We start from the raw sequence: 15087 nt of genomic DNA, 5'->3' as shown, positions 1-15087 counted from the left end.
AAAGCTCTTGGATTAAAGGTGTGTGATAGAACTCAACCACACCAAACAAAAAAGAGTGTTTTATAGTTCACAATTTTGGGGTTCACAATGTGATCAAATATCCTGCAACATGGGATCCTACCGTAGATGTCCTCTGAAAGACTCTATCCACCAGGGAATTTAAGCAGATGCTGAGACTCATAGCCAAACTTTGGGCAGAGTGCAAAGAGTCTTATGGAAGAATAGGGCAACAGAAAGACACATAGGAGATAGGTGCTCCACAAGAGAACTACAAAGCCAACAAATCTGGACCAAGGGAGACCTGCAGAAACTGATGCACCAACCAAGAACCATTCATGGAAAGGACCTAGGCACCCTGCTCATATGTAACTGATAGGCAGCTTAGCCTCCATGTGGGTTCCCTAGTAAGGGGAGCAGGGACCATCTCTGACAAGGACTCTGTTACCTGCTCTTAGATCACTTCCCCTTGGCGGGCCAGCCTTCCCAGACCACAGAGGAAGAGGATTCAGCCAGTCCTGATGGGACTTGATAAGCTAGGGTCAGTTGGTAGGGGAAAGGGGCCCCCTTTTTCTGAGGACTAGGGGAAGTGGATGTGGGGGAACAAATGGAGGGTGAGACCAGGATGAAATGGGGAGGAGACTACAATTGGGATGTAAAGTGAATAAGTTAAAAAAAAATAATAAATTTAAAACAAAGAATAACATAGTGTTGGCAATAAAAAAAAAAAAAGAATTACACGCTAATATATAGATGTTTAGAAATTACATTAGTATCACTAATCATTTTTTCCAAGTCTATATCACTCTAAATCTGTGTGGTCTTCAATTCACATCTCAAATGTAATTAAGAGTAATTGAAAAAGCGCTCTGAAGTTCAGAATAGCCATCAGGAGGCACTCTGAGTGAAGCAGCCATGAGAGAACTCCTAAGAAAAGTGGCCTGTTTCCTAGGTCTTTCTTTTTTCTCCCACCACGGAAAATTTGGTTTGGTTTAATACAAAAAAAAAAAAATTACTTTGTCTTTGAACATGGCTGTGGAAAGTAGAGACTGTTTCAAAGAAAAGAAAAACAGAAAGGGAAGCTTGGTCACTGTGTTCACTGTAATATTCCCAGTCGAGGAAATAGTTCACTTAAGGCTTGCGCTCTAAAGCTCAAAAAATGACCGGAATGAGTAATTACGGCCTAGTAGAAACGGTAGCTACTGCTTTCTAAGTGTTGGGCTTTAAGCCACCGCCCAGCATCACTCACCTGAATTCTGCCTCTGCACGCTGTCTCCCAGGGCATATTCAGGTTCTGCCAAGTGCACGCATTTGTTGCACACTACAACTTTCTGGACACGATGCTGATTTTCATGCTGTATGGCTGGTGTGTGGTTCCGCTCACGTACCTCGGAAGCTTCCTTTTCAGCAGCACTACTACCGCCTACATCAAAACTACGCTCTTCAATTACTTTTCAACCATATTCAGTATCATCATTTACACTATACTGCAGTTCTATGGTAAGAACACCATATGATTTTCTCTTTTTTTTTTACATTAAGTAAATTGGGGTGAAGTAACATGAGGATTAAAAATTAACTGATGAGCACTTTCGAGTGATCTGAAAACCTATGATTTTGGAAATCAGTAAATATTTATGGAGTGGGTACGTAGAAGATGGAGGAGAAGGGAGAGGAGAGAAGAGCGAAAAGGAGAACCACGAATAAAAATGAAGGAAAGCAGATTCTAGCAAGTCCCTGTTACCAAATCTACTCAATTGTGTGATTAATTCTCTTATTTCCCCACAAACTACTTAGGTGGGTAGGTGTAACAAGCAGTGGTGCATTCTCAAGGATTGTCTGATAATTTCATAGTTGTCTGAGGATGGCTTAGCCACTTGGGGGAAGTTTGTTTTTAGAAAGAGGTTCACTACTCTTCTTATAATTGAAGCTAACCTATTATATTTTTTAATAACAGGTAATGACTTCCCCAAGTTGATCAACAGCCTCATAAGTACAGTGTTAATGGTACTGCCCAGTTACAACATGGCATTGAGTATCAGCAAGTATTTTGATGACTACGAGGTGAAAAGACTGTGTAGTAGGGAATTCCGAAGCATTTATATGGATTGCAGTGAGTCATGTGAGTATTGGGAACTCACTCTATTCCTTTCCACTTTCTACACTTCTACTCAGATTACGGCAAGTAACCATTCAGTTTTCTTTCAGTTGGATAGAATGAGCTGAGAGGCAAATTGGAGGCACATTAAACCTAATTCAATGAAATGCTTGCAGATTTTTTGGGGGGGGGATTAAAAAAAAAGAACAGGCAGTTAGAACCCCAAATAGGCATGACCAGAAAATACCTCTCCACATCAACATTATAGGTAAAGTGTTAGGACTTCAGAATAAAGAATATTGAAAACTGCAAGAGGGGAATTCCAAATTCTTACAGTGACTAAGCCATCAGAATTATATCAGCTATCTCAATAGAAACCCTAAAAGCCATGAAAGCATGAAATGATATATTTAAGAGTACATTAACTACTAACAAAATTTACTATATCATAGTTAACTTTGATAACCTTTAAATTGAAGACCTTCTAGAGTAAACACAAACTAAAGCAACTCATGGCCCAGTAAAACAGCACTGTAGAAAATACTTGAAGAAACCCACAATGGAATTAAAAACGAGGAAATCATGAAATTTGCAGGTAAATTGTGGAATCTAGAAAAGATCATCCTGAGTGAGGTATCCCTGAAGCAGAAAGAAACACACAGTATATACTCAATTATAAGTGGATACTAGACCTATAATTTAGGATAAACATACTAAAATCTGTACACCTAAAGAAGCTAAGCAAGAAGGAGGACCCTGGGTAAGATGCTCAATCCTCACTCAGAAAGACAAACGGATGGATATTGGAAGAAGGAGAAAACAGGAAACAGGACAGAAGCCTACCACAGAGGGCCTCTGAAAGACTCTACCCAGCAGGGTATCAAAGCAGATGCTGAGACTCTTAACTCAACTTTAGGCAGAGTGGAGGGAATCCTATAAAAGAAGGGAGAGATAGTGGGACCTGGAGAGGATAGGAGCTCCACAAGAAGAGCAACATAACCAAAGAATCTGGGCCCAGGGGTCTTTTCTGAGACTGATACTCCAACCAAGGACCATTCATGGATATAACTTAGAACCCCTGCACAGATGTAGCCCATGGCAGTTCAGTGTCCAAGTGGGTGTCCTAGTAAGGGGAACAGGGACTGTCTCTGACATGAACTCAGTGGGAGGCTCTTTGACCACCACCACCACCCTGCCTGAGGAAGGAGCAGCCTTGCCAGGCCACAGAGGAGGACAGTGCAGCCAGTTCTGATGAGACCTGATAAGCTAGGGTCAGATAGAAGGGGAGGAGGACCTCCCCTATCAGTGGACTTGAAGAGGGGAATGGGAGGAGATGAGGAAGGGAGGGTGGAATTGGGAAGGAATGAGGGAGGAGGCTACAGCTGGGATACAAAGTAAATAAACTGCAATTAATATAAAAAATAAAAAATTTCATTAAAAAAAGAAACTGTAAATGTGGGTAAATAAGAGAAGCTGTCATCATCATAGGAAATCAGGACATAATTCATTTTATAAATAAAATGAGAATGAAAAAAGTAAAAATTCTCAACTCAATATGTCATTAAGCTCTGAGATGAATAAGGAAGAAAAAAGAGAATAAACAATATTCAAACCAACCAGAAAAACAGAAACAAAATTATGTGAATCAGCAAATACTTCCCAGTAGTAATCCTGAAAATTAATAGTGTCAGTTCTCCAGTTTAGCTGATAGGATTTTGTAAACATGATTAAAATGGGTGTGTGATCAGCAATAGACACACTTCACTGGGGAACACGCATGCAGACTAAAAGTTTTTGAATGGGGGAAAACATACTATAAAAGTACAAGTCAAGTAGGGCCAAGATGGCAGCACCGGGAGAACACCGTGTCTGAGAAGCGGGACAACACACTCCGTGCAGCCACCAGGAGGCTGAACTCTGGGCCCTAAAACAACAGCGATCGATCGTGTTTCCCAGGTGAGGGGAGGCGCTCACGGCGTGGGAATCGGTCGGGTCCACTCTCGGCTGCCCAGCCAGAACCCGGAGGAGAACCCGGCTAACGCGGGCTTTGGGTCTCCGGGCTGGTGCCACAAGCCTGCTTGTCTCGATCACTTCCCTAGGCTGATCAGTGGGCACAAGGGTGCCAGAGACTGTGAGTCCCAGTCACAAAAAAAACCCACGGGGAAGGAAAGTTGCCAGACTGGTCACGGGTCACCCAGTCTTTCCCTGGAAGGTCTCTCCGACCACGGCGGGTACCTGCCGCCATCACAATTGAGCTCCCGCCTTGCACGGATTGCAGCTGCGCGCCCAGCTCAAAATCCCTACTCCCTCTTCGGAGGAGGCAGGAGGCGTCCAGCAGAATCTGCCACAGACCACATTGTCTATACCCCAACCCGAGATCGGGGCTGAGAAAACCCAATCCTTTCCCCCAAACGCCGCCATAACCCTGCCGGAGCAGAGCAGAAGGATAAAGAGGCACACAGCAGCTTCACAGTGCCGGAACTCCAGTGCTGCCGGCCGCTCCTAGCAAACAAACTACAGCTCGGGATCTGGGACTGTGGTCATTCTACACGTCCTGAGATTATCCTGGGTCCGGCGCAATAAGGTCTAGCAGTAAGTTCTATCCCCCGCGCCCCCCCCCCCCAACCCCTGGCAGAGAAACACCGGCTCAGGGCTCAGGATCCGACCCAACCCCTGCTGGCACTCCCCTGAGAGCACCTCCATAAGCTTGCCCTAGCAGAGGGGAATGTCAGAGGGGAAGGACAGAGAGGCAGCCTGCCAAGGACACAGCACCCTCTCTCCAGCTCACCCAGCGGCTCCTAGCAGAGAACCCCAAGCTCTGGATCTGAGGACACTCAACCCTACCCGGTACTCTTTTGGGATCAGCAAACATAGATTCTATCGCTAGGCTGCTTCTGGCAGAGAGATCTGGGCCCGGGATCTGGGATTGAGTACACTCATCCTAACTCTTTCCCGCGCCACCCCAGGACCAGTCAACATAACCCCTCCTGGCAGAGGACAAAGAGGCAGCACACAGGAAAGGTGGACACCGAGTCCTGCGGCCACAGTGTCACAGAGCTGCCTGTTAGCCTACCCATGCACTTCTGCAGCAGGACCAAAACAGAGAGTAGTGAGCAAGGGGAACCCCTGTGCATTCCAACTGGTCCTGCAAGAGAGTGAGTGAGCCTTCTAGGGAGAGATTGCCCCAGACCCAGGGCCTCTCCACAGAAGCAACCAGATGAGATCCCTGCTACCCACACCCCTAGTGTGGGCATCATAGGGATTCTTGGGATAGCGACCCCAACATTGAAGCCTCTGCCTTGCGGGTCCACCAGTATAATCCAGGCAAACAATCCCTGGATCTCAGTCAGAACTGCGTAATAGTGGCTTGCAGGCCACTGCAATAGTCAGAGAATCCGCACATGCACACTGCGCCCACTAAAAGTGCACGTGAATAGCGCCAGCGTCACATTCCTTACTTAGGCAAACTGAAAACACAGTGCACACTCCCAAAGCAGTGAACCTCTCTCATCTTCCTGAAAAAACAGTCCAGAAAACAGAAAGAGAGGATCATAGCCCAAACTACAATCTCGAGGAACAACCAGTGAGGATTATAAATAACCAGATAGCTAGAGGCAGACGTAAGAACACTCCAAAAAAAATCAGGACATAATGACCTCACCAGCAACCCCACAAAACAATGGACACTTCAATTCACTAGATATACAAGAAAACGACCTCAAAACTATGTTTCTCCAGGTATTAGAGGCCCATAAATATGAAATGAACAAAGCCCTCAGAGAAATAACCAAAGAAATCGACTAACCAGGAGGAAACAAATCGTGCTCTCAGAGAAATGACCATGAAAATTGAGGCAAACAGAGAAGAAATGCACAAAGCTCTCAAAGAAATGTCCACACAAATGAAGGCAAATAAAGAAGAAATAAACAAAGCTCTCATAGAAATACAGGCAATTATACCCAAAGAAGTAGAGGCACAATTAGTGATACATAGAGAGGAAACGGACAAAAAAATAGAAGCTATCATTGAAAAGCAGGAGTCCACATTCAAACAGATGAAGGAAATGGTGCAAGACATGAAAACAGAATTAGAATCAATAAAGAAAACACAAATAGAGAAAAACCAGGAGCTGGAGAACATAGAGAAAAGATCAGGAACTACAAAAGTAAGCATCACCAACAGAATACAAGAAATGGAAGAAAGAATCTCAGGAGCCGAAGATACACTTGCGGAAATTGACACGTCTCTCAAAGAAAACATAAAATCAGAAAAGTTCCAAACACAAAACATCCAAGAAATCAAGGACACCATGAAAAGACAAAACCTAAGAATAACAGGAGTAGAAGAAAAAGAGGACATCAGGCTCAAAGGTCCGGAAAATATTTTCAAGAAAATTATAGAAGAAAACTTTCCCAACTTAAAGAAGGAGATGGCCATAAACATACAAGAGGCCTACAGAACACCAAGTAGACTAGACCAGAAAAGAAATTCTTCACGTCACATCATAGTCAAAACACTGACCCTACAAAACAAAGAAAAAATTCTAAAAGCAGCAAGGGAAAAAGGCCAAGTAATATATGAATGTAGACCTATCTTAATCACACCAGATTTCTCAACAGAAACTATGAAAGCCAGAAGGGCCTGGACAGAAATCATACAGTCCTTAAGGGACCACAGATTCCAACCCAGACTACTATACCCAGCAAAACTTTTAATCAACATAGACGGAGAATTCAAGATATTCCAAGACAAAACCAAATTTAAACAATATCTACATAGTAACCCATAATGAAATCTGTTCACCTAAAAAAGATAATTAAGAGAGTGGACATGGGGTAAGATGATCAATCCTTGTTTAGAATGACAGATGGGATGTGCATTGAACGTATGACAGGAGTCTACTGAGCGCATTGGAAAGACTCCAAGTAGCAGTGTTTTCAAAGCAAAGACTCATGACCAAACCTTTGGCAGAGTACAGGGAATCATAAGAAAGAAGGGGAGTTAGTCTGATGAGGAAAGGATAGGAGCTCCACAAGGACCAAAGATATCTGGGCACAGGGTCTTTTCTGAGACTGACATGCAACCAAGGACCATGTATGAATGTAACCTAGAACCTCTGCTCAGATGTAGCCTGTGGTAGCTCAGTAACCAATTGGTTTCCCATAGTGAGGGGAACAAGGACTATTTCTAACAGGAACTCAATGGCTGGCTCTTTGGCCTCCCCACCCCCCAAGGGAGGAGCAGTCCTGTTAGGCCACAGAAGAGAGCTTTGCAGCCAGTCCTGAAGATACCTGATAAAACAGGATCAGATGAATGGGGAGGAGGTCCCCCCTATCAGTGGACTTGGCAAGGGGCACGGTGGAGATGAAGGAGGGAGGGACTGGGAGGGAATGAGGGATCGGGACACGGCTGGGATACAGAGTTAATAAAATGTAACTGATAAGAAAAAAAAAGTACAAGTCAGTGGCATGCTTATGGATGATATGGACTGTGTTCCCCAAAATTGTGGCTGAATGTTTATATCGGAATGATAAATACCTAAGAAAACAACTCAGGGATTGCCACTGGCAAACTGCTTGGGTCTCTCTCAGGGCTGCAGCTGCCTTCTGAACATTTCCAAAGACATTTAAAGACGAGAGTGTCTATAGCCACCTACGTTATATATTTTTATTTTTATAGTACATTTTAAACAAAAAGTACTCCTTACACATATATATGCATGTGTGCATATATGATATGTATATCATATGTAACCACTACATATTCATAAAGGAAGTAGACCACCAAGATCTACAGGGGTACTAAGGTGCCTCACAGGTAAAGGTGCTTAACCATCTAGCATAACAACGTGAATTTGATTCCCAAGAAGGAAAGAACCAACTCCCTCAAGTTACTCTCTGACATCTACACATGACATGACAAACAGGTTCAAACATATACACAGATACATACACAATAAATAAATGTTAAATTTTCAATTAAAAACCTCTAACAACAATAAACACATTTAAACTAAGCATCAAAGTTTCATAAAAATAAAACACATAGCGATGACAGATTGGTCCAGATTCAATAATAGCGAATGACTTCAAAACACTACTATTATTGATAGCTTATCCAACCTCTCCACCCCCCCCAAAAAAAAACAATCAACAAAAACCTAATTTAGTGACAGTAGAAATACAATAATGTTCTCATGAACTAGCCACAGAATACACATTCTCCTTAGCAGCCAATTGAAGCATCTCTAAAATAAATCACATTATAGTTCACATAAAGTCTTGAGAAATGTAAGAGAATCAAAACAAGTTCTTGCTTTTTTTTTGTCAACAACAAAAAATCTATATTATACAAGGATATTGATACTCTCAGTTCTTTGATTCATTCACTCATCTTACATCCTGATTATTCCTCCTCTCCTTCACTTCCTATCCTCCCTCCCACTTCCCTACCCCTCTCCCCTACTCCTCCAATAAGGGAGCCTCCCCCTACCAACTAACCAGAGCAGAAACAGAATACATACGTAGAAAGAATATTGAATCATTGTCAAAATCTTGCTCCTCCCCCCGAAAAAGGCCAGGATTGCATGGCTTCACAGACAAATTCCATGATACGTTAAAAGATAATAATCATTACCACTGATATTTTTCACATTTTTCCCAGTGATACAGGAGAAGGAACCACACCCTAGCTTGATGGTAAGGCCCACTTATTTGTAATTTAACAAAATGCTAGATGGCTGACTCTTGAAGCACATTAAACTATGGCAAAGTAGAATTTACCCCATGTAGGCAATCTGTCTCCACCAGGAGTAAATTATTCCATATCATACACCTCAACAAGTTTGAAACAAAACTATATAAAATGACTATTTCTTTATTTATTTATATAAAATTCTAATTTTATGAAAAGCCAAAACTAATGTCATACTAACTGTAAAAAAGACTCTCAGTCATTTCAGGGAAATGATAGAAAATGCTGTTTCACCCTTATTATTTAATATTACAGTGTAAGTTCTAACAAGTAAAAATAACCACACAAAAATAAAAGGTTCTTCATAGGGAATGAACAAAGAAAAATACCTCTTTTTATAAATGGCATGTTCTGCTATGTAGAAAATCCCAGTTGAGCTATTCAAGCTGTTTGGGCTGGTGAACAAATTTAGCAAACATGCATAATGTAAGATCAGTACACATAAAAATAGTCTAAATACTTCTGTGTACTAGAAATAAACAGTTTGAAAGGAAGATAAAACAACTTAATTGATATTAACATCAGAAGCAGCATATTGGGAATAAATTTAGCCAAAGATTCTATCCTGACAAATATAAACCATACTTTAAAAGAGCCAAAGACTCTACACTGATAAACATAAAGCATTGCTTGAAAACATTAAGAAAGGGTATCGTTGACTGCATTATCACTGCGTGGCTTGAAGAGTTTCAGAGAATAGGAGAGTCCGCAAGTTAAAACATGCATGTGTCGTCATTTCAGTTTTCAGGAAAAAAAATAAAGAAGAGTCTGTTTAACAAATGCTGCTGGAAAAACTAAACAACCATATGCAAAAAAAAAAAAAAAAAAAAAAGTGAACTTGGGTCTTCACCGTGTAACACACACAAAATTTAACTCACTGTGCACGAATCATCTGTATATACAAACTAAATATAGAGATAAAAGTTTTACATGAGATTAAGTTTAGTGAATGTGACACAAAAAAAACACAAAGAAGGAAAAATAAACATATAAAAATTGAAGACTTTTGGCTTCAAAGGGCTCTGTAAAAAAAAGTGAGAAAATTGCACAGAGAATAAGGTCAAATGTTCATCAAATGTGTGGTAAGATCACATGCTTCCTAACACTGGTGAAAGGGCCAGATAAAGTTTGGTGGTAGAGCATTGGCTATACTACTGAGTCCCTAGGTCAGTCCTCAGTGCCAAAAAGGAAACCAGAAAAGCTAAAGGGAAAATAAGTAAAAGATCAACTTGTTATAACAGCTAGAAATAACCACATCAAGGAAGATCAACTACAATAAGACAGCTACATATTTGCTAGATCCTGTACATCTTAAATCTACTTTAAATTCATTTTGAACAGGTTCATGCCTATGAACCTAGGACTTGGGAGGTAGAAAGAAGATCAAGGATCTCATATCATCCTCAACTACACAGCAGGTTGAAAGCCAGGCTCAGTTACATGAGGTGTCTCAATAAACGAAAAACAGAAAATAAAATTTTTCCTGTATGTCGTACTTACTACATGGCACTTTTTTAGATAGTGTGCCGCTTTTTAAAGCAAGGCAACTGTGTCTCTTTTATCCACAGATACACAGAACAATGTGTATGGCTTTGGAGAGCGCGGGATTGGGAAGTTTCTGGTCACACTGGCTACCATGGGCTTAGTTTTTCTCCTCTTGCTTTTCTCCCTGGATACTGTTTCCTGGAGCCTGAAGAACTTTGTCTTTCGTAAAGTTATTTTTTATTTGTACAGTACACTCAGGAAAGGCAAGAGAGTAAGTAATCAACTGGGCTTTAAATATAATTTAAAGAAAGCACACCATTCAGCCAGAAAATACAAATTAACATTTTTCTCACTTCTATTACTTTTTAAAGAAAATATTATTTGATTACACGAGAATAATCTGTGGCTCATTTGTGATATAAGCATCTTGGTTTGAGTTTAGGACAAAACTTTTGAATCCACTGTCTTCTAGGAAATACGTTATTTGTTCTGGATTAGCTACAACTGAAATAATTGTCTTTATTCTAGCAAGAATATACTGCTCGTGCTAACTATACAAACACTTTTATTCTTTGAGAATTTTATAATTATATTTTGATCATATTCCTTCCCTTCCCCCAGCTCCTTTCAGATCCAGCCCCTACTCCATACCATCCAACTTTGTGTCCTCGTCTTATTTTTTTAAGCCACCGGGTCCAATTTGTCCTGCCCAAATATTCTTGGGTGTGTAGCCTTCCAGTGGTGTGCGGTCAACCTACCAGGGTTCACACTCTTCAAGAAAATTAATTATCCCTTTCCCAGCAGCTATCAGTAACCAATAGCTCTTCAGGCAGGTTTGGGATTTTGTGCCACCTCCCCACTCCATGCTGGGATGTTGTCTGGCTTGCGTGTGTGCAGGCCTTGTGCATGCCCTCAGAACCATATATGTGCACCTACCCTGCTGTGTAGGGTAGAAATCAGCATTTCCTTGTAACCATTCGCTGCCCCGGCTCCCATAACATCTTTATAACAATAGTTTCATAGAATTGTGTCTTTCTTTGACTCTCCTCGGCTGCCACACTCTTCTAAACTAGAGCCAGCCAGAAGTATGTTTGCACGTGAGAGTTGAAGAAACAGGTAGAAAAGTCTTAGAAACTGCTCAAGTGTTTGTTCATATCTTTTAGATTATACCCACAGGTTAACTTTCTTACAGCTTTTGGTTTAAGGCAGTTCTCTATAGAGTGTCCACATGTGTATTCCTTGCTTTAAAAATATAGGTTTTATTGTCTAAACAGGGCACCAAAGAAGATGAGGATGAAGACATAAGGAAGGAAAGAAGAAAAGTCTTCACACTGCTGCTCAGTTTACAGACTACCCCACTGGTCCTTCATGAAGTTACAAAGGTAATGTCACTTACTGGCTAGCTGCCTTGGTGTTTAAGCATTTTCCCTGCCTGGAACTTACTGGTGGCCGTACTAGTTAATTGCAGTTCTGCAGAGGGCAGGAAGGAAAAGTGCTCTCATGAGATTGTCAACAGTTGTTAGCTTCAGAAGTCTGAGGTGAATACTGTGGTTGATCCATGACCAGTGTCTCAGTACATCGTGAGGTTTTGTTTTATTTTGTTTTGTTTTGTTTTGTTTTGTTTTTTAATGTTTTAACTTTCTCAGATTTATTTTAAGTGTCCTGTTGTCAAGGCTGTGAGAAACATCTCCCTTGTAGTCCAGAAGTCAGAGTGCTTTGGATTGCTTGGATTAAATGGAGCCGGAAAAACTACTATATTCAAAATGCTGACTGGAGACGAGACTATCACCTCTGGAATTGCATGGATTGATGGCAATAGTGTCACTGAAAATCTAAGAAAGGTATTTCACTTCTTATCCAATGACCCAGTGTCTAGATGAAGAGATAGCCAGGCAAATTGTTGAGGAACAGGGGAGGGAAGCTAAGGGCCCTAGTACAGAAGTCCTCATTTCTCAGAACTGACAGACTCCATGCAATACTGAGTTTAAGAGAAGGAAAGTATCCTGTGAAACAAAGAGTAAGTGTCTGTAAGTAGAATTGGAACCGAACTGGAATTAAGGAGAATGTTGTAGTCCAAGAACAGCCACACAAACCACTCAGACACAGGTCTCAATCAGATATGGACAGCTTATTGAACACAATACCCCAAGACTGCCCGTGATCAGGGACACAGTGGGCTCGGGAGCCAAACCACAGTGTTGGTCTGCCCTTACAGCGTCTTGTTTATAGGAACACCAAGGACAGGAGGCAAGAGAAAGAGCACTCTTACATTTATAGCTGACCTTTCAACTGACTGGTTCCCAGTGAGGCAACCGAGGTGGTGGCTGGGGCCTTTCAGAGTGCATCCAAGGTGTAAGCAAGTGCACAGATAACACGGTGATAACATCATTGTGTCGCAGGAAGATAGGAGGTTAATCTGACCTTTTAGGATTATTTATTGTCAGTGTTATTGGGCAAGTAAGCAGACCCTAAGAATTTGAACTTATTTTTACCTCATGATCAAGATGGAGACTGAATACAAAATGACTTCAGCTTTGTAACAAAGACAGGCCCTAACAGAGAACAGGTATCGCATTTAACCTGCTCTGACAGAGAAGTTGAAATACAATTAATTAGGGAAAATGATTATGAGAAGAAATAGAAAAGATTGAAAGGGTCTAGTTCTGTTTGGATGTAAGTTTTAAAGAAATAAAGAAGCAAAAATGGTGCCCAGGTTTCTGTGGTGAGCTTCTGAAGGGGAAGATGGCAATCACCAAAACAGTGAATATCTTGAAAGAGCGTGTTTGGAGGCCATTTGAATCTTGAGGCAGCTATGATACAGCTAAAAGGGAACATATAATGAACAAGTACAAACCTGTGATAGGAAAGTGATAGGAATTTGCAAACTATCAAAGTACAGATGAAACAAACTGCGAAAGTAAATGAGATAGTCTGTCAGTAATGTGTATGATAAAAGGAATATGGAATTACTTTGGTGGGTTATTAACACTGAAATACTTCATAAACGAACTGGAGAGGAAATCATGAAAATTGGAGAGTTAGGGGGAAAATCTGGATAAAATTATTTTGGCATTAACTTAGCTAAACGCATAAAAATATATACTACTATATACTATATAGTGTGTGTGTTGATAGGCAGCTTCTAATTCCTGTCTGTGAGAGAGCTGATCTGGCAGAAGTTAGCTGACCATTGCTGTAGACAAAATACTTTAATTAGGGTGTTAACATAGTAATCTCTCTCGTAATCACTCAAACAAGGGTTTGAATAAGCAATCTCATCTAACAAACACATAGTAGTAATGTGTGTATATGTTGAAATTCCAGATAGTGCTAGTGATGCCTTATTTTATGTCACTGAATTCCATCTAAAAAAAAAAATGCTGAGGCGAGTAGTGGTGACACACATCTTTAATCCCAGCACTCAGGAGGCAGACGTAAGCAGATCTAGTCTACAGAGTGAGTTCTAGGACAGCCAGGGCTACATAGACAAACCATGTCTCAAAAAATCAATCAATCAAGATGCTGAAGGTGAAAGAATAAACCATTCTTAGTGGTAGCTGTAGGGGCATCAAACTTTCTTAGCAGTGCGAGTTAAACAGCTTCACGTCTTGTCCCTCGTCCCTATGAGATTTATACTCCCTGGAGGAGAGGACATGGATCTCCTACTCACAATTACCCTTTTGGATTCAGATTAGGTCAAGAATTGGTTACTGTCCTCAGACTGAATCCGTGCTGAACCACATGACAGGCCGGGAGTTGCTGACCATGTATGCTAGCCTGTGGGGTGTCCCAGAGCAAGACATTAATGAGTATGCGGAAGCCTTTCTGCTCTCCGTGCACCTGGAACCCGTCGCGGACCAGTTTATCCACACATACAGGTGAGACATTGTGCCGTTGCTGTTAAGTGCTCCATCTTGTGCTCCTGCTGCTTAGAATGAACGCCCACAAAGCCCACCTCTACTTCTCTCACATGGTGGCAGTGACTGTGAAATGACCTAGCGCTCTGCCAAGGCCCAGCAGCAACATATCCCACTTGAATTTAGTTAGCCTTTTACATATCTGAACAATCTTTGCATTAAAAAAAAAAAAAAGAGTCCAGCCGGGTGGGGTGGCACACATCCTGTAATCCCATCACTCAGGGAGGCCTAGACAGGAGGTCCTCTGTGATTTCGAGACCAGCCTGGTTACAAAACAAGTCCAGGACATCCAAGGCTACACAGAGAAATCCTGTCGCAAAAAGTCAAAACAAAAAAAGTCCCTATATCTCCATGGAGATACACATCCAAACACCCACACACACTTGCACCATCAATTTTGAGTCTTATCACAGCATCCTGAATGAATTAATGACATATACTACTTTTTCTTCTTCATATAATGGAGTGCCGGAAGCAAGCGTAGGCTAAGCACAGCTATTGCCCTAATGGGAAAGTCTTCAATTGTCTTCCTGGATGAGCCATCTACTGGCATGGACCCAGTAGCTCAGCATCTGCTCTGGGACACAGTTACGTGGATCTGTAAGACTGGTAAAGCTATCGTCATAACTTCCCACAGGTAAGAGCCGTTGGAAGCTTGGTTGGGAACTAGAAGGGACCGGAATGAGTCTACGCTGGAATTAATTTCAGCCAGGACTCTGAGTTGATAAACTCACCTAAACACAGGAACTACAGAGAAGCAACTGTGGGTGAACCTGCAAACTGAGAGAGCTCAGTTGACTGATGGAATCAACTGAGAGAAAATACTAGTTGGGTAAC

At 41.6% G+C, this 15087-nt stretch overlaps 1 protein-coding gene across 1 annotated transcript in view; it reads left to right on the top strand.

The window, feature by feature from the left end:
- LOC129691536 (phospholipid-transporting ATPase ABCA3-like) overlaps positions 1–15087 on the top strand; it is a 126411-nt gene that overhangs the window by 101730 nt on the left and 9594 nt on the right. Inside the window, exons 21-27 of the mRNA XM_055627698.1 lie at positions 1278–1497; positions 1955–2119; positions 10417–10604; positions 11590–11715; positions 11980–12174; positions 14024–14211; positions 14717–14887. Coding sequence (XP_055483673.1) covers positions 1278–1497; positions 1955–2119; positions 10417–10604; positions 11590–11715; positions 11980–12174; positions 14024–14211; positions 14717–14887 — 1253 coding nt within the window. The remainder of the gene's footprint in view (positions 1–1277; positions 1498–1954; positions 2120–10416; positions 10605–11589; positions 11716–11979; positions 12175–14023; positions 14212–14716; positions 14888–15087) is intronic.

Source organism: Psammomys obesus, unplaced genomic scaffold, assembly GCF_907164565.1.
Source record: "Psammomys obesus unplaced genomic scaffold, mPsaObe1.curated_primary_1811, whole genome shotgun sequence".
Lineage (NCBI taxonomy): Eukaryota > Metazoa > Chordata > Mammalia > Rodentia > Muridae > Psammomys > Psammomys obesus.
Note: the sequence above shows the minus strand (reverse complement) of the source record. Positions and strands in the feature narration are given on the sequence as shown.